The following is a 20,896-nucleotide window of genomic DNA, read 5'->3' as shown; positions in this document are numbered from 1 at the left end:
ATTAATTATTATAAACATTTAGGTAACATGGTACATACATGAAGATGTTACATTTATAACACTAATAAGTATACCTATTGTATCTTTATTTCATTTCATTCTTTTTTTTAAATATTGGCGCGCTTTTCACCATAAATTATAGATATTATGTCAAATGTCAAACTTAGAGTTGCCGAAAATAAACTTTAATTGAAGCTAAGTAGTAGGTAACTACCTATATTGTAAAATATCGTAAAATAAATACCTAAAGCGGGTGATCCACTGGCGAGCCGACGAGCCGACGGTTTAGATCGTTGACTCGTTGGCTCGTCGACTCGCGTTGGTGATCCATTAGCGTACCAAACAGTTTACTCTCATCGTTGGCAAAGTCATGGCGTGTTACTTGGGGGTACTTTTAAATCAGGAGAAAGAACAAAAAAAGAAGAAAAGACGCAGATATTGAATGGTGTTTTTAATATCAGATATTGTACCGTTGGAATCATTTTTTTGGTAGATCTCTAAAAGTTTATTGTACGCGGAAGTTTTTAGCAATTTATTTTTATAGTCTCTGCTGATGTACTTCCATAGACAATCATGTTCCTAAAAACATTTTATAAATTCCGACACAAACTCGCGACGAAACGAGCGTAAATCCATTTTTGTAGCTAGACGCAGCGCGTGCGGTCTACACGAAAGTCGCAAAAAGACTGTAGGCTCGCCGGCTCGCCTGATCCACTGGCGGTTTTCTGGACCGCGGACTTAGAATTTCAAGCATGCACAACGAGCCAGCGAGCAAATTCGCCGTTCTTTAAGTCCGCAGACTTTTAAGTGCTCCATTGGCGGTTTAGACCTTTGGCTCGCGAGTTCGTTAGCGTACCAGCGGTTTTGCTCGCCAATGGATCACCCGCTTAATACTTAGATTAAGGATTGGTCTCCGCGCGCGCGGTACGACGTACGACGACAATCCTTAATCTAAGACCTAATAATAGAGGATTGAGGAAGATTATACTGTGATTGTCTTGACCTGTGGTCTTGACTTGTTTTCAGGTACGTAAAGTTTTTGTAATAGTGTAATAATTAATAAGACAAATGTAGTATTAACTACTTATTAACATGTGATGTGTTGAAAAACTCGATACTTGCAACTTGCAAGTTTATTTTTTTACCGTTTTAAGAAGTATAAATCTTGTCATAACTTTTCGTCTGTTATAAGTACTTACCTAAATTGAATAATAGTGGATTTGAATAGTAGTAGCTGTGGACTGTGGTTTTATCCGCCGGTGAAACCGCGGGGCAAAGCAAGTATTTCTATATGTAACAGACACAAGAAATGCGACTCATCCCGGACCCCACATATAAATCAAAGTTACATTTAGTTTTATCTGCCATCATCCCTCTATTGGAAATAAATTGAGATACATTACACGAGTTTACAATATTATATTGATACTAGCTTTCCGCCCGCGGCTTGGCTCGCTTTCTCTAAAACTTAAGAAATTATATACTAAAACTTTCCTTGAGAATCACTTTAAAAAAACCGCATCAAAATCCGTTGCGTTGTTTTAAAGATTTAAGCGTACAAAGGGATATAGGGACAGAGAAAGCAACTTTGTTTTATACTAAGTACCTATATAGTGATATCTAAATATGTAACATGCATGTAACATGTATCAAACAATTGCAAAGATTTGTACAATAATTACGTAGTACATCTACCTATACATATAATAAATCTGTTGAAGGGTCAATTCTGTACATTGAAAATATTGAAAAAATAAATAGCATAGTGTTACTGGATCGATACCAAACCCAAATATGTGATTAAAAAAATTTTTGTCTGTCTGTCTGTCTGTCTGTCTGTATGTGAAGACATCACGTGAAAACTAACGGTTCGATTTCGATGAAACTTGGTATAATTATACCTTATTATCCTGGGCGTAAAATAGGATACTTTTTATCTTGAAAAAAATACGAAGAAAAAAAATAATATTAATTTTTCAGTTTTATCCATCTAGACGTTGTTCTGTAGAACAGCGAACAAACGTTGGGTATTATTATAGGCCTAGCCGTATTTGAGTCCAATAGATATTTATAAGATGTTATTGTCAGAGTTACTCAAAATGGAGAAATAAGTAAACCATCCACGCGAAGACCGACATCCGCGTGGACGGAGTCGCGGGCGGAAGCTAGTAGTAACTAAATGCAATAATTAGACTTGTTTTAGAATCGATCGTCATATTATTTACCTTATTTATCTGTTCCGTGTTATTTACCATCGTCTCGGAAATTTCTATAGAGAAATGCCCTCAAGAAACTGCTTTAGAAGATTATTTTTTCTATTATTGTAAAATAAAGTAACTACATGCTCTCACATAAAATTACCATTAAAAATAATACCTAAATTTTGAATTGGAACTTACTAGTCATTTTTGAAGTTTGCTTATATAATTCTACTAGCGGTCCGCCCCGGCTTCGCCCGTGGTACATATTTACGTTTTCTCTACATAAAAACCATCCTCGTACTTCAAGGAATATAATAAAAAAATCCAAAAGTGCACGCCTCATAATTTTTTTTTAATAAATATTTATTAATAATTATTTTTGTTTATTTAATAACAATTAAAACACATCGAATCAGACCCTGAAAAATGAAAGGGTTCTATTCCTGAGCATACTCAAGCGTAAGAGAAAAAAAAAGACTCGATTAGTAAAGTATTTCGGTCGCTATCGTGTTAACAAGAAAAAGGATCCGCACATACAGACACACGGACGTCCAAGACAGAACTTTTTTAAACTGTTTTTTAACTAGTTTAAATAACAAAAATGACATCAAAAATATCATGAACGTTAAAAATAGTGTTTTTTCTTAATATGTGTGTGTATGTATTATCTTACAAGTGCAATGTATGATACATAGACATTTTAAGTTTGAAAAATCAGATGTTTTGCGCGAAGTGACAGTAGTACCCACCTCAACGCTTCGCTTATGAGGCGTGCAAAAAGAATTATCGAAATCGGTTCAGCCGTTCTCGAGTTATGCGCTTACCAACACATTTTGCGATTCATTTTTATATATAAGAGAAGATAGGTATCTATAACTGTACCATTTTCAACATGGCTTTTAATTTTTATTTTTATTATACACCTACTTACACTCGACATTGCATAGTTTTGGGGCTATAATAAAATCTAATTCAGTATCGAAACACTCATAACGTAACATTACCTAAATATCTGTGGGGTACTGCTATCAGTTTAACATTATTTATTGATATCTAATATCATTCCTTTTTATTCAATTGTTACAGAACCCTGGGGTAAAAATTGTAAAAATATTTAAGTATAAAATGTTTTCATTGTGTCACACTAAAAATGCAATAGGGTGTTCGACGAATTTGCTACGATAAGTATTTTTTCTCATTGTTTTGATTTTTTTTAATATTTAAAAGTACTTGCGTAATAGTTCTCAGTAACTACCTGTATTACACACAAAAACATTAGACAGGGTTTATCTTTAAGTGCGGGTTCTCATATATCTGGTTTTGTCGTATTTCACATAGACAGCTATTAAAGTGACAGATCCCTGGTTTAAAGTTAGACTGTGTTTAAATTGTTATATCGTAATACGATACATATTTAGTAATCTGTGCTAAAGGGAATCCCGTTCATATTTCCAAAGCCTATTCTTTTAAAAAATAACTATTGTTAATCAACATTCCCATATTATAATAGTTCAGTTAGTTCGAATCGATGTTATTGCACGCCTCATAAGCGAAGCGTTGAGGTGGGTACTACTGTCACTTCGCGCAAAACATCTGATTTTTCAAACTTAAAATGTCTTTATGTATCATACATTGCACTTGTAAGATAATACATACACACACATATTAAGAAAAAACACTATTTTTAACATTCATGATATTTTTGATGTCATTTTTGTTATTTAAACTAGTTAAAAAACAGTTTAAAAAAGTTCTGTCTTGGACGTCCGTGTGTCTGTATGTGCGGAGGATTTTCTTGTTAACACGATAGCGACCGAAATACTTTAGGTACTAATCGAGTCTTTTTTTTTTTCTTACGCTTGAGTATGCTCAGGAATAGAACCCTTTCATTTCTCAGGGTCTGATTCGATGTGGTTTAATTGTTATTAAATAAACAAAAATAATAATTAATAAATAATTTTTAAAAAAAATTATGAGGCGTGCAATTTTGGATTTTCCAAACTATTGCCTATTTTATGGTCGGTTCCAAACATTCTTCTACAAAAGTTTTTATTACGAACAATAACATTTTCGCATCATCAATAAAAACAGCAAAGTCATTTAAAACAACGGAATATCAAACTACCCTCGATAGTATAATGAAATCAACCCCAAATGAAACATAGAGACAATAAAAATTATAACGACGTCACTCCATTAATGTTAACTTGTTAAATTTTGTTTTGCCAGTCTGTTGTGGTGAGGACGGTGTATTTGAGAGTTTTAAGATTAAAAATTTTAAGATTTCTAACAAGAAATGAAAATTACTTAATAAAAAAACTTGAAATGTTTTTATATTGACCTTAAAATGATCTATAATTTTTAACAGTAGCACAAAATTCTTCATAGATTTTTAGATATTTGTACAATACAAAATATCCCTATGTTGATGGGTGTGTTTTAATTCAAGTTAATTAAAAATGAAGTTCGTACCGCCTAATAGTCAATCCAGTGTGAGTGAAACAAATAAAATAAAAAATCACTACAATTCTTCGTACACTCGAAAACCCCCTTTCTATAATGGTCGAGTAAAACAGTGATTTTTATAAACAGGAATTTTATCAACAGTCTGATTTTTATTTCATAAATTATATTAATTATTAGTGTATTAAATGAATATACTTATGTTTAATTATAACTAGCAGTCCGCCCCGGCTTCGCCCGTGGTACATATTTACGTTTTCTCTACGTAAAAACCATCCTCGTACTTCAAGGAATATAATAAAAAAAGAATTATCGAAATCGGTTCAGCCGTTCTCGAGTTATGCGCTTACCAACACATTTTGCGATTCATTTTTATATATAAGAAAGACTAGCGGTCCGCCTCGGCTTCGCCCGTGGTACATGTTTACGTTTTCTCTACATAAGAACCATCCTCGTACTTCAAGAAATATAATAAAAAAAGAATTATCGAAATCGGTTCGGCCGTTCTCGAGTTATGCGCTTACCAACACATTTTGCGATTCATTTTTATATATAAGAAGATTAAAGAGCAATCAAAATAATATTGATCCTGCTCGATCAATTTCTGTATATTCTTCAAAGTTTTCATAAACTGATTTTTTTTTTCTATTTTTACTTATATTTTTCAACTATATCAAATGCCCCCACCATACGCAACTGTTTCTTTTCCCAGCGTCTAGGGACAAATAACATTTGTTATTTTAACCATTAGCAATTAATGTTTTAATCGCAGCTGTAATGTTAACTGTGACATGTTAGTGAACTTAGCAGATCATTTTTAGCAGATCAAAAAAAAAATGTGAGTTCTGATCGCGTGCAGTTGAGTTCTACAGTTCCTGATACTTTTTAGAAATAGTTCTGACGTTTTTACCTTAACAAACGACATTTGAAAAAACCCGAACAGGACGCGGCTTAACGTGATGCTAAGACGTAATGCTACGACGTGATGCTACGACGTGATGCTACGACGTGATGCTACGGCGTGATGCTACGCTGTGATGCTATGGCGTGATGCTACGGCGTAATACTACGGCATGTGTTACGGCGTGATGCTACGGCGTGATGCTACGGTGTGATGCTACGGCATGATGCTACGGCGTGATGCTACGGCATGATGCTACGGCATGATGCTACGGCATGATGCTACGGCATGATGCTACGGCATGATGCTACGGCGTGATGCTACGGCGTGATGCTACGGCGTGATGCTACGGCGTAATGCTACGGCGCGATGCTACGGCATGATGCTACGGCATGATGCTACGTCATGATGCTACGGCATGAAGCTACGGCATGAAGCTACGGTATGATGCTACGGCATGATACTACGGCGTGATGCTACGGCGTGATGCTACGGCATGATGCTACGGCATGATGCTACGGCGTGATGAAATATGACATAAATAAATTTTCTAGTGTTTCATTTTACGCGAGTATTTCTAAAAAGTATCAGGAACTGTAGAACTCAACTGCACGCGATAAGAACTCACATTTTTTTGATCTGCTAAAAATTATCTACTACGGGAAGTTGGCAGATCATTTTTTCAAATGTCGTTTTTTAAGGTAAAAACGCCAGAACTATTTCTAAAAAGTATCAGGAACTGTAGAACTCAACTGCACGCGATAAGAACTCACATTTTTTTTTTGATCTGCTAAAAATGATCTGCTACGGGAAGTTGGCAGATCATTTTTTCAAATGTCGTTTTTTAAGGTAAAAACGCCAGAACTATTTCTAAAAAGTATCAGGAACTGTAGAACTCAACTGCACGCGATAAGAACTCACATTTTTGATCTGCTAAGTTCACTAACATAACTGTGACGAGCGTAAAGGGAATATTGTGTTAAGAAAAACATTTTTTAAATAATTGTCATGGTAGTATTGACAATTTTCTTTCGTAGTTGCAATACAATGTTATGTATTAATAACTAGCTATCCGCCCTCGGCTTCGCCCGCTTTTTCAAAAACCTAATGAATTATATACTAAAACGCTCCTCATTAATCACTCCATCTATTAAAAAAACTGCATCAAACTCCGTTGCGTAGTTTTAAAGATATTAGCATACATAGGGACATATAGGGACAGAGAAAGTGACTGATAAAACCACATGCAAATAAGGATTGTTTTATTTATTTATTGTGTACGTGGATGTACCTTTATTATTTAAGAATAGTTATAGTTTTTAAATTAAGTATTAATTCGCTTTTCAAAGGCGAAATAATTTCGGAAATAAAAAGAAGAAAGAATTATATTTTTGAGTTTCGTGTACAAAAATACCTACAATTCCTCTCTATAATATTAGTGCAGATAGTGAAGTTGCTACAAAAATATCTTCCAATCAATCATTAGCAGACAAAGCAATACGACTCCGTAACAATAAAAGTTCCCGCGAACAAAGGGGACAGACAGACAAATTGTAGACAACTATTGTGACTATGCTGCAAGGAAAGAGGGGATAATCTCATTTCACTGAAAAACATTTATTAATTCGACTAATCATTTTGGAAGCTCTTTTAAATCATTATTTATGTATTTAGAATTTAGCTTTGCAAATATTCATGTGATTATGCGTATTACACATTAATTAATATACATACGTTGATAATATCGTTAACTAATACTAATTAATACTGTTTTTACCACTAATTATTGAATATAATATATTTTTTTAATTTAAAACTACGAGCTGATGTTCACTCAGCTGTTGACCAAATCGAAATCGTCGCCTTACTCCATGACGTGACGGTATGGCCATGACGCGACCTGGATATTTAACTATCAACGCGCCTAAAGAAGTTTCACTTAAAAAATACTTATTTAGATAATATAAAAGTACATCCACCCTAACAACTATAGCTGTCATTTAGCGGAAGTGACGTCACGCCGGATCCTCCGCGCCGGAAGCTGCGTCATCTGTTCCCAGTAATGGTTCTTTCTTGAAGGCTTCAGTGAGTTTGCCGAATTGTTTTTATTTGTTGCTAGGAAATGCCCGCGAATTCGTCTACTTAATGATTTTTGGCAAGCTTTTCCGTTAATAAAAGGTAGTTACTTTTTCCACTGTAGGTACTTGACAATGTATTTTTTAAATCGTTAAATTTGTATGGACCAATTTAACGATTTATTTACGAACATATGGATATTTCTTAGTTCAACCAGAACAAACAGACACTAATAATTGAAATAAATGCTTAATTCGATTGATTTATTAATTAAAATTGTTTACCAATAATAAATACACAAAATACATACCCACTACAATATAGTTTCTTCTTATCATTAAATACATGCGTAAGTTTAAAAACTTGTTTTGCTTCTCATCAATAAGTACACAGCTCGTAGTTTAAATAGTATTTAAAATAGTACAAGTTATAATTTTTATTAGCAATTTTTGGTATAGCATAAGACTTCATATTTATAGAAAAACAATTAGTTCCACCTATACAAATTAGGGCTGCCACCAAAAACTTATTCAATTTTTTTCCATCAGCTCCAAATAATATATATCAAACCCAAGTCACAGTACTACAAAAGATTCTCAAAATGAAGTGTAACCCATAAATCAGAGCCCTCCGCTATGCCTCATTGAATATCCACATTTACATATCTAACATGCATGTACATATTTTTATAGATGTGCCGATAGAAATGTAATAAATATGGGGATAATACAATTGAGATATTTTATGTGTGATATTTCACTGATGTTATGTAAGTCTATGTGGTCTATACTAATATTATAAATCTGAAGAGTTTGTTTGTTTGAACGCGCTAATCTCGGGAACTAGGTACTGGTCCGATTTGAAAAATTATTATTGGTTTTAGATCATCGAGGAGGAGGAGCCCATTCATCGAGGAGGCTAAAGGCATATTTCATCATGGTAAGACCAACAGGAATGGAGCACTGCGGGTAAAACCGCTGGGCACAGCTAGTTAGAAATATAGTTCTGTCCCATGGAACATGGTCCATGGAACGATGGAAGGCTCTAAATTTTGGAAATGAATCTTTATTTTTTGCTGTTGTTTTTAATGCTATGTAATTATCTATTTCTACACTTTTAAATACATATAGGTAGTTTACCTATTTAACCAATTACATTTTCATAATTATGACTAATTTATAATATATTCGTGAGGGTTGGCTGGATAGCTGCGACAAGTACATAAGAAAATGTTGACTCTTACTATTATCGATTTATATATCTGTTTGTCCCCGTCGCTTGGCGCCCATTAAATCCCAAACTTTCGATAAAATACTTTTAACTCGATTACTCCACCCCAAACTATTAAATTTGCGTTTGGCCAAATGCTACAAACAGATAATTAAGTAAAATAGAATATAAATATATATTACGTTTCCAATCCGTTGATTTTACAGGGGTCGGCGCGGACATCTTGAAAGGCATTTAAACTAATGACATATTTTAATAAAAATTTAATAAAAACTGTGTGCATTGTGAATGTGCTTTCGAAAATCTAAATCGAATTCCTAATTCTAAAACATGTAGGAGATACGCTGTCCATTGATAAAAATCAGTACAGTCGTTTTTGAGTTTATCGCTAACAAACAGACAGTCATGACGAAGGACTTTGTTTTTTAATATGTCGTGATACGCATCTTCACAAAATTCCTGCTTGGAATCAAATGTAGTACGGAAGAATTCTACCATACCCGTGGCCCCGTCGTTGATGCGGCTTGACGGAACACAGTGGGGTTTTGGTCGGTAGGAATCCGACATAACCCACGGCCCCTTCCCCGGAGGCCGTGGGTATCTATGCAAGATTTCCCCACTTAAAAAAAAAAAAAAAAAAAGGTATTGATGGCAAATCTAAAATAATAAATTAATTAATAATCATTTTAATAATCTTTTTTTTTATTACCTATCTTTTGAAATAAACACTTCTAGAAACAAGAACTTCAAATTCTATCTCATAGGTGCATACAAATTAACGAGCTATAGCTAATAAAATCTCATACCTATACATAGATACATATAACATGTTTCCATGTTAATATACAATATATTAAATTTTTATAAGAAATCGGATATATTATGTAGTTATACCGATTACTGTTTTTGAACGTACAAAAAATCATTATTTCCACAGTTGGCAGCCCTACGTAGAGTGATTAATTAATATCTTCCTTTGATATAATTGTTTAAAGCTGTAAAAGAACACTTAACACTAAAACGTTTACAATTTAATTATCACTTGATTATGCCAAAAAAACTAAGTTTTCTATTTAGAAAACTTAGTTTTTTTGGCATAATCAAGTCAAGCAATCAGCAAATGCTGATTGCTATCAATTTACTACTTTTCTGTCCTATTGCCGCTTCTGCGTGCTTCCTCTCCATAAGAACCTTCACGGTATAAAAAATTGCCGAATTTGTTTTAGTTTTCGAGTTTTACGCTTAGCATCACATTTGGTGATTCATTTTTATTGTATAGATAGTCTAGGTCATTCACTGAGGAATAATAACTTTAATTACTTAATGGTAGACTTTTCACAATTTTGTACCTAGGTATAGTGTGTATTATTTGCAAACGCGTTCGGATTCGAATCCTGACGCGTGAATAAAAATTCTACCCTAGTTTTATTACAGACAATAACCATATATCTTAAATTAGAAGATCTAAGTCCATCTGTAGATCAAATTACGATAAAGATCGAGTTACCATATAGGGAGCTGGGAGAGATGTTAATTGGGGTGAAAAACACCCCAAATGCCTGGTCAGTTCGCAACTCGATTGTGATCTTAATGGTAACTGTTAAATTGTGGTAATTTTAATATATTAATTAGATTAATAATATTATTTTCCTGAACAATATTGAACCATCTTCCACGATCCTAAATAAACTTGTCTATTGCATAAAGTGGAAGCTATTGACTGAAATAATTTACCAATATCTTTATTTATCTAGCAAATGAGTGATGTACATATTTCGCAATAAAAGGTAGCCTATGTCCTTTCTCGGGTATCAAAATATCTCCATATCAAATTTCATGCAAATTGGTTCAGTAGTTTAGGCGTGATTGAGTTATAATATTAGTATGGATTATTACGTAACCAAAAGCTCTCGGCTATAACCTACGCTATATAGCCGCTATGCTATATATTCTACATTTATGTGCCACCTATCATGTGTCAAGTACATAAAACAACAAAGAGTCAGACACGCATTGTAGGTAATGTCTGCGTAAGATAATTGAAACCACGATCTCACGTCAAAACCCTTTTACGCCCTTTTATCAAGAATTAGAGACAATACGTAATTGATAATAGACAAAAGATGCATTTAGCACCATTATCATCTATTTTACACTTACATAAGCACATGAAGGCTTTAAAATATCACGGGGTGTAAAGCAAAATGGCCGACAGCAGCCCACCTGTAGATCTCGCCTCTGATTGGTCGATACGGCCCCTACCTTTGACTTTAAACTTTACATTTACCTTGGTATATTATATACTATGTTTCTGGAATTTTCCTTGAGAGGTAAATGGTAAATGATAAGGAACCTTGTTAAGTTTATGGATTGTAGAGAGGTTCTTATGTAACGACGCTACAAGAGTCTAGACACTAGGTTGATTTTATCATTTTTTATACAATTACCTACTTGCTATTTAAAGCTTATAAAATACATAATATTGTTCCTAACTACTCAGCACCTATCAGTATGTTTTAGTTTATATGTGTTTTGTTAATATGAAATTATAATGATCATCACTGTCACTACATAGTATAAAACAAAGTCGCTTTCTCTGTCCCTATGTCCCTTTGTATGCTTAAATCTTTAAAACTACGCAACGGATTTGAATGCGGTTTTTTTAATAGATAGAGTGATTCAAGAGGAAGGTTTTAGTATATAATTTATTAGGTTTTAGACAAAGCGGGCGAAGCCGCGGGCGGTAAGCTAGTTATTAATAAAATAATAAGGTGTACCGCGTGGTTTCACCCACGAAAAAGTAAAAACCCGCGGGTATTTTAAGCATTTCTATATTTTATGTCACAATATGTACAATACAAAGTATCTTAATATATATATATAAATCTCGTGTCACAATGTTTGTCCTCAATGGTGTCCTAAACCACTTAAACGATTATAATAAAATTCGCACACCATGTGCAGTTCGATCCAACTTGAGAGATAGGATAGTTTAAAAATGTAGGTACCACGGGCGAAGCCGGGGCGGACCGCTAGTATTATTATATACCCACATCACTCTAAACTAACATCAAAATCGTTCAGTGGTTTCATTGGTTTATTTCCATGAAATAACGAAAAAAATTTTAAAGTCCGTCCACTAATTTTCAAACCTATACAAATAATATTAGAGATAATTAATTGATAATAATTCCTCGTCTTTTTTTCTTCTGAAATTACAGATTTAATTAAGAGAAAAACAAACCAAAAAGGCAAAAAAAAATCAAATTTCAAACATTGACAATATTTAAAATTGTTATCCAATGTTATGAATGATTCGGAGTCACCAAAAAAAAAATTAAAATCGACTACCTAGCTAGCAATAATAAAAGCCTTCTAACATGTAGAAATGCATGTTCGTAAATAAACTAAATCAAAAGACATAGATAGATAGGTCCAAAATTTATATTGTGGCAACCCCAACCCGTATTTTGTACAATAAATTAATATATGAAACAATCCGCAGTGCACTATTCCCCATAGCAACCGATTTAACAAAATTAGGCACTTTTATTCCTCGCCAGACCCTTAATCCTTATCAACAATATTAAGCGCAAGCAAAACTTTTGTGATAAACATAAATCTATTATAATAGGCTCTATACGGAAGCTGAAACTGCGTCGCGTCGCCCGTCTGTCTGGCGCCTTAGTTACAGTGAATACACATTTTGATATAAAAGGATTTAGTTTTCCCCTTCACATTTCACTCAGCGCTAGTTACGTGCCGCCTATACGTGAGCCACACTGAAAGTTTTCCGTAACTCATAAATAAAACAATTTATTTGTCTGATATTATATTAACTATGTATTTTTTTAAATAGAAATTATATTTTAAAATTACTATTTTTTTAAATTTGTCTGAAATTATATAGTATAGTAAATAGGGTAAAATATCAGACAAATAAATTGTTTTATTTATGAGTTACGCAAAACTTTCAGTGTGGCCCACGTAGTATCTACCTATCGCCGTGATATACATTTTTGAAGTGAAACTTCTTTAGGCGCATTGAGAGTCACGTCATGGACTAAGGCGATGATTTTGGATATCTTTGACTCTTGCCAAGGAAGTTTCACTTCTACACGTGTGCTTGGCACACACGCTCTTTTTTTTCGTTTTAAATTACATCACGATACATGCAGTGAACAGTGAAGGTAAAAAATTCGATCAGCAAGGTGATCTTAGAAAAATAATATATAATTTTTAGTTTTTTTTTATCGTTATCTATCTGAGTTATTGTGATTTAAGTATAAATATATTGGGGTAAATATTTGTGTGATGAACATAGATGTTTGCTCTATGTCTGGGTGTTGATTATTATCTATATAAGTATTTATTTAAAATTATATTATGGCTGATGGTTTTCATAACACAAGCGAAAGCTTAGTATGGGATCAGATCGTGCCGTGTGTGAAAATTGTCCTGAAATATTTATTTATTTTAAACAGCCACCACTGTAGGCTGATGGAACTAGGCAATCTTATTTGCTTAATAAAAATGATCATTTTCCGCATTTTTTGTCTTAAATCTGGGAATTGTTCTAATCTATTGTATTGCATGGTCACCTTACATTCTTACCAAAATAGCACATACGCAAGGCATTTTCAATCCTATCTCCGTTAAACAAAGCCTAATTTCACACATCCATTCTCCTAATAGATTGATCCACAGCCAAATTTGAACTTTACTGCATTGCAATAAAAAGCACTTTTATGTTCCATGAAGATAATGGATTTTTCTTGGCGTAGACGTGTCTGGGTGGCGCCAGGGATTTTAACGTATAGCAATGAAATTAAGGCTCTATTACTTTGATTTAGAGTAGTATTTTCTTTGCACATATAATAGTTACATAAAGGGCAAGGAATAACTGAAATTATAACAAAAGCTGACTTGTTATTTACCGAGGTTTGGAACCTTTTAAGAGCTATTGCTTTCCTTTTTCCACTTATTACAATTCGCATAAGTGCTTCTCTTTTGTGTTCACTGAAAGCTACTTATACTGTTACATAATACTAAAATATATTTCGGTTTTCCTCGTTTACATAAAAAATATTATCCAGATACATATATAATAATTTTGAAAAATTGCCGGTATTTTTCTTTATATTTCAGGCTTCAGCATACATTTTGATATTATATTTCGAGTGATTAAAGTTTCACAGTTTAGTAAAGTAAGTACTAAACTGTTTCAGATTATAGCATTTTCATTTACTTATTTTATTCTCTGTAGCGACTTCGAAAATGCATTTTCTTTCTTTTAAAGTTCTAGCATATATGTAAATAATATTATTTATAACAGTTAATTCATAATATTCTACCATTTTCTAATAATGACAATTGACAGATAACAACTTAGTTTACTGATTCAAAATCGTTTTATACCTTTTCATAAGAAGAAATATAGAGCCACAGAGCATTAATTAGAAACTTCCAAGGAAACTTCATAAAAATAATGAAAATTACAGTCATCGTAGTTATGTCAGTTATGACCAGTCATTTATTATTTTTATGATATTTTGTAAATTAAAATTATAGTTATTTATAAATTATAATGTGATCAAATTCCCTGTTTTTGGAGGACCATGATTCTCCTAAAATTATTAAGTTTTTCGTTTATTGTCATGGTGTTTGCTTATGATTATGAAGATTTGGAATATGACGAAGACTACAAAGGTAAATCTAAATTATGAAAAGGTTCACATGTTTTCAATATTAAAGATACACTGATAAGGATACAAAAGTCGTTGGTCTAAAAATATAAGGAGAAAATGTAAGAAGTAAAATTACTAGATATTGATTGGTATAATCACGTAGGTTCTAAGTAACTACGGTCTACTTATTCAATGTTTATGTATTAAATATGAATAGTACATGAAATACAGGGCTATAAGTACTGTTAACGTAGTCTACTCGAATACGTACATACCTATTTGATAAGATTTTGCTATGTTACGGTGAATTTACATCAAACGAACATAGAGCTAGAGCAAGAGCATTCTTTCGTGATCTTTTAGTGTAAACGTAAACTCGTATTGAGTGTTGTTCAGTATTAGAACATTGCATAGAATCTTTTCGAACGCACTGGGAACAACGAAAGAATGCTCTACGCCTGTTTACACTAGAAGAATTTGACATAGTGGGGTTTGAATGAGCATTCGCTCGTTTGATGTAGGTAATTGCGCCGTTACATAATATTATTGTATCGCTTACATCTATCTCTACATTAAAATTCATCCAAATCTAATTACCTGTTGAGCTTAATTGATCGTAACATTTGGAATTACATAAAGTAATAGGCATTAAGGTGATAAAATAATAAATTTAATTTTCATGTTTTAAAACTTATCTTCTGCTTGAAAACTCATAACATCCCCTCTAGGGTAAAAGCTGCTGAACTTCACAAATTGTGAAATAAGAAGAATAAAACTATTCTCTAATCTTCAGATTACATGGACGATGATGCAGAGGAACCTCCACCGAGGGTCCGACGGTTCCCCACTCTCTTCAGCTCGCAGAAAAACCCTCTCGATATTCGTGATGTTAGGGGTTAGATATTAAATTTATATTTGATAATGTCATAATGGTTATGGTGGTAAATCTTATAATATAATATCATGATTACGATTAACTAGGCATATAATTTTAAAAAACCTATTTCAATTGAAACACATACCTAACTGCAATGAAACGTTTGTGTTCGCCTAATTTTAACCAAAAAAACAAGCAAGTTACCGTCTATATAATATGTATATGTGCCAAATTTCATGAAAATCGGTTCAGCAGTTTTTGCGTGAAGGAATAACAAACCAATAAACATTCATACATCATTAGGCTTTTGAAACATGCACGAGCATCTTTTTAACACGCTTTTAGTTGCTCCAACTCAACGATCGGTGACAATAAGTGTAAAATTTTAAGTCTTTTTAAACTATGTATATCTATTAATTTTTATGGTGACGAATCAAGGCATAAAATATTCTAACAACCATTTCAGATGCAGTGAACCAACTCCTAGCCACCATAGACGAGGGTACCACGAAGTACACATACCGACCCACAAGGCTACCTCTCTTCGAAGACATGGAGTACACAGATCAAGCTGAGATGCCAGCTCCTCAGTCTATAGACTATATGAGCAAACCCACGCGATCAAGCGCAGTCGGATGGTTGAGAGCAAAATCAAAATCTTCTATTGCTAGCAGTAAGTTTGTTTGAATAAAAGGAGAGCAAGACGTATTTTTACTGCAGAAAATGGAGATCAGAATTGTGGTTGTTACATAGGTTACACAAAATAAGTATCACACTAAAACTGATATGAGCGGAGCAATGCCGTTAAAACCGCGGGGCACAGCATGCTATAATGCTATTTATATATTTACGAGCTGTACACCGCGGTTTCACCTGCATTGCACCCGATGTTAGTGAACTTAGCAGATCATTTTTAGCAGATCAAAAAAAAAAATGTGAGTTCTTATCGCGTGCAGTTGAGTTCTACAGTTCCTGATACTTTTTAGAAATAGTTCTGGCGTTTTTACCTTAAAAAACGGCATTTGAAAAAATTTATCTGCCAACTTCCCGTAGCAGATCATTTTTAGCAGATCAAAAAAAAATGTGAGTTCTTATCGCGTGCAGTTGAGTTCTACAGTTCCTGATACTTTTTAGAAATACTCGCGTAAAATGAAACACTAGAAAATTTATTTATGTCATATTTCATCACGCCGTAGCACCATGCCGTAGCATCACGCCATAGCATCACGCCGTAGTATCATGCCGTAGCATCATTCCGTAGCTTCATGCCGTAGCATCATGCCGTAGCATCATGCCGTAGTATAATGCCGAAGCATCACGCCGTAGCATCACGCCGTAGCATCACGCCGTAGCATCACGCCGTAGCATCACGCCGTAGCATCATGCCGTAGCATCATGCCGTAGCATCACGCCGTACCATCATGCCGTAGCATCACGCCGTAGCATCATGCCGTAGCATCACATCGTAGCATCACACCGTAGCATCACGCCGTAGCATCACAGCGTAGCATCACGCCGTAACACATGCCGTAGCATTACGCCGTAGCATCACGCCGTAGCATCACAGCGTAGCATCACGCCGTAGCATCACGTCGTAGCATCACATCGTAGCATCACGTCGTAGCATCACGTCGTAGCATTACGTCTTAGCATCACGTTAAGCCGGGTCCAGGTCGGGTTTTTTCAAATGTCGTTTGTTAAGGTAAAAACGCCAGAACTATTTCTAAAAAGTATCAGGAACTGTAGAACTCATCTGCACGCGATAAGAACTCACTTTTTTTTTGATCTGCTAAAAATGATCTGCTACGGGAAGTTGGCAGATCATTTTTTCAAATGTCATTTTTTAAGGTAAAAACGCCAGAACTATTTCTAAAAAGTATCAGGAACTGTAGAACTCAACTGCACGCGATAAGAACTCACATTTTTTTTGATCTGCTAAAAATGATCTGCTAAGTTCACTAACATTTGCACCCGCTCCTGTTAGTCTTAGCCAGATGATATATATAGCCTTATAGCCTTCCTCGATAAATGGACTATATGTATAAGACCGAAATATAAATAATTTTTCAAATCGGACCAGCAGTTCCTGGGATTAGCGCGTTCAAACAAACAAACTCTTCTTTATAATATTAGTATATATTTAAGAATATAGTCATCATATTATTACATAGTTTATTTCAATACTGTCTGGCCGACTCCACCTACATCTTATAACAGAGAATTACTGAATTTCATTTAAACTACTAAAGTACTATTTTTCAATTCGGTAAAAAAAATACTTATTTCTGTGCGTCGCCATCATCCACAGCGACCGAAGCAACGAACGCGACAACAGTAACGAACGCAACGACGACGGTATCAACGATAGCAACAGCAAGATGGCCGCTCGACGTGCCCGCGCTGCTCGACCTCATAGCTGTGCTCGCGGCGGACTACGAGACGAACCTGACGAGGAAACTGAACGAGTCTCTGATGCAGATGTCGATACCCACGTGCGAAACGTTCACGCCCGTGAAGGTGACCACGTCGGAGTATGATGCTAATGCCACGGGCACTGTTATTGCTAAGGTAATAATATATTCCTAGCTATTGTTATAATTAATGCGAAAGTAATTCTGTCTGTCTTCATGCGCCAACCACAGAACCGATTTGGATGTAATTTGGTACGGAGATAGCTAGAGACCTTAGAAATTACATAGGATAGGTTTTATCGATCTAGTATAAAGTATATTTAGTAATCAAATATGTACAAATAAAGTTAAAAAAACTCACATTAATAAAATTTTATGGGATCGAAGTTACCGATCCTTGATAAGTGTCTTAATTGAATCTAAATATGTAATTTGGTTACATACAAACACACAAGTTGTGTTTTTTTGTGCAAGCAGTTGTAACAGACTTAAATTGTAGAGTTCCTGTCTACATGTTCATGTGTTACAGTATACAGAGTTTAAAAACCATTTATATTTGAACTACATAGAGAATAATACTAAAAATGTCTCTACATAAAATTACAAAAAAAGAGGTGATTATCTAAGCAATATTATAGTGTTTCGTATGCGGCCTGGAAGAGGAAGGCGTGCCCCACTCTGCCCCGTGCGCGGACGCGTTCGCCGGGGACTTTCTGCCCCTTGTGCCCGTTGACCCCACCGCGAGAGCCAAGATATCGAAGTACAGGAAGTATTGTAAATATTTGAACATGTGAGTTCTATGTTTTCACTAAAGTGCGTAAACTCTGACACAACTTACACGCTATTTTCTATTAAAATGTTGATAGCTTCTTCTAATTATTAGTTGTAGACGGAAAAATAGATTATTCTAAGCTGTCGCTTCGATTTTTACAATGGTAAAATAGTTATAGCAACCCATTAATTCTCTCTATTCTTTTAAAAATGACCTGTTTAATAATGGTAAAATGATTGTTTGTAACCACTTAAATCGCTCTCCTAGCGCTCTGTTATATTTCTTCTGCTAATGCTTTTTTAAACTAGTCAAGAGTGTTAGAAATTTTTAAGGACGTTTATAAATAATTCGATGACGAGACGGGATTCACCACGGCGAAAGACGCGGGTACGAATCCCGAATTTTTTCTAATCTTTAAAATTTCTCATCAGTTATTTACTTTAAAAAAGCATTTGAATGCTATAAAACCATCAAACAGTAAAGAGTGTGTCTGCAGCAAAGGCTACAAGTACAACGAGACGCAGCCCCGCGCGATATTCGGCCGCTGGACGGGCGGGTGCGGCGTGCGCTGGATCGACCTGAGCGGCATCTACACGCAGCGCACGTGCCGCAGCCGCTTTCAGGCAACTATGGGCAAGCATTACGCTAGCAAGCGGATGGCTAGGCTGGAGATGGCTCTACTGGTTACTACCTTTTGTTTATCTGTCTTTCACGACGTAACGGAGAGATTTTATGATGTGATTTTTATGTCTGCAGATATTTAGAAAGCTTTTTTGGCGGTGAAACATCTTATTCTGAAACTTCTTCGTCTGCGCAGGCAGAAAGCTAGTAGAGATAAACTACGATAACATGGCGCGCCCCTCCAAATTACTGTTTCAATGTGTGTAGTGACATCCTTACGAAGGAGTTTGTATGTAGTTGTACGTATTCGTCTTTAGTACTTATTACCAGATTTGTTGGTCAACTAATCATAAGTTGCCGAGCGCCCAAGACAACGCACGTGTCGTTTTCATAGAATACGTCAGTGCAGCGCCATTACTAATAATAATGAGCGATTAGAGCCTGACTAGTCGAGCAACAAATCCGTGGATTTGTTTTTGTTTGACGGCCGTCTCATTACGCACACATGCGTTGTGAATCTTGGTGGTGCATTGTAAATACTTTCACAAATACTTTCAAACGTTTTGAATTTTGGAGGGGCGCGCCATGTTATCGTAGTTTATCTATACATCTTATATATAAAAATGAATCGCAAAATGTGTTGGTAAGCGCATAACTCGAGTACGGCTGAACCGATTTCGATAATTCTTTTTTTTATTATATTCCTTGAAGTACGAGGATGGTTTTTATGTAGAGAAAACGTAAACATGTACCACGGGCGAAGCCGGGGCGGACCGCTAGTACTATTATAATATTACAATTAGTGATACATGGGTGATGCTTCCAGATAATAAGCAAGGGCATGGACTACCTACCGATTTTAAAGTTAGGCATTGTGGATCTACGATTTAAAGATGTATTTTTGACTTTTTTGAGACAATTTCCAGATTACCGATTTTCAGAATCAAATTTTGTTTCAGACCCTAGACAACGGCTGTATAGTGAGCCCCATGGCGACTCTAGTTCCACTATCCCGTGGTGTCTCTCTATTTGCGCGGTTCCATGCCTGCGTGTGTACGGGCAGCTGGTGTAATAGAGCCATACAAAACGCGCAATGGACATCATTCATTTTCATATTGTCACTGCTAATAAGACGATTATAATATTGGTCAAGTGGATTTTATTTTGGTGTTCAGATTTCAGAATTATGCGTTGTACGAACGTTCGCTTGCTTGTTCGATACTGCATTTGTTTTTGGAAGTTTGTAACTTAAGCGGCAATGTAGGATGAACAAGCGATTATATTTAACATTATCGATGTTAACGTATTTGATCACTCCGTAAATAAAAATTCTTATTACTCAGAAGCATTTGTCAATAGTATTGGAAACTGCACCAAGTGATTAGTTGAAGCTTACGTTTGGATTACAAAACATTATTTCCACATATTTACAAGTAAGTTCACTTAAAATAAAAACACTTGGACGGAAGAAACTTATCTGGATGTCATTTGTCAATATTATTTTTCGACCTACCCTAGAAAAATTTAAGAATATTTTTCTTGCAAGTTGTCACTACTGCCAAGAGAGCATTTATTGATGTGCAAAAAATTTTAATGTACTGACAAACCACAGATTAAAGAGGAGCATTTATTGCTGTACTGTTTACATGTTTATTAA

General features: G+C 34.8%; 1 protein-coding gene across 1 annotated transcript; it reads left to right on the top strand.

Annotated features, from left to right (window-relative positions):
- Window positions 1-14,489: 14,489 nt before the first annotated feature.
- On the top strand, window positions 14,490-20,381 carry LOC149896405 (uncharacterized). Its single transcript, XM_090117444.1, has 7 exons — window positions 14,490-14,580; window positions 15,352-15,453; window positions 15,902-16,108; window positions 17,744-18,003; window positions 18,485-18,636; window positions 19,115-19,301; window positions 20,199-20,381. Exons 1-7 carry the CDS (start codon window positions 14,490-14,492, stop codon window positions 20,379-20,381), a joined length of 1,182 nt encoding a protein of 393 aa, XP_089973570.1.
- Window positions 20,382-20,896: the final 515 nt, after the last annotated feature.

The sequence above is a fragment of the Colias eurytheme genome, chromosome 28 (assembly GCF_061535395.1).
Source record: "Colias eurytheme isolate Ceu_HAF_F1 chromosome 28, ilColEury1 Martin Lab GWU primary, whole genome shotgun sequence".
Taxonomy (NCBI): Eukaryota; Metazoa; Arthropoda; class Insecta; order Lepidoptera; family Pieridae; genus Colias; species Colias eurytheme.
The sequence above is the reverse complement of the archived record's forward strand: the minus strand, read 5'-3'. Positions and strand labels throughout refer to the sequence as shown.

What these genes read in the sequence shown, in the direction of transcription:
- LOC149896405 (XM_090117444.1), top strand. Translation starts at nt 14,490, where the DNA reads ATGATTCTCCTAAAATTATTAAGTTTTTCGTTTATTGTCATGGTGTTT. An exon ending in ATATGACGAAGACTACAAAG is followed by an intron (nt 14,581 to 15,351) that starts GTAAATCTAAAT and finishes TCTAATCTTCAG; the next exon opens with ATTACATGGACGATGATGCA. An exon ending in AAAATCTTCTATTGCTAGCA is followed by an intron (nt 16,109 to 17,743) that starts GTAAGTTTGTTT and finishes CATCATCCACAG; the next exon opens with CGACCGAAGCAACGAACGCG.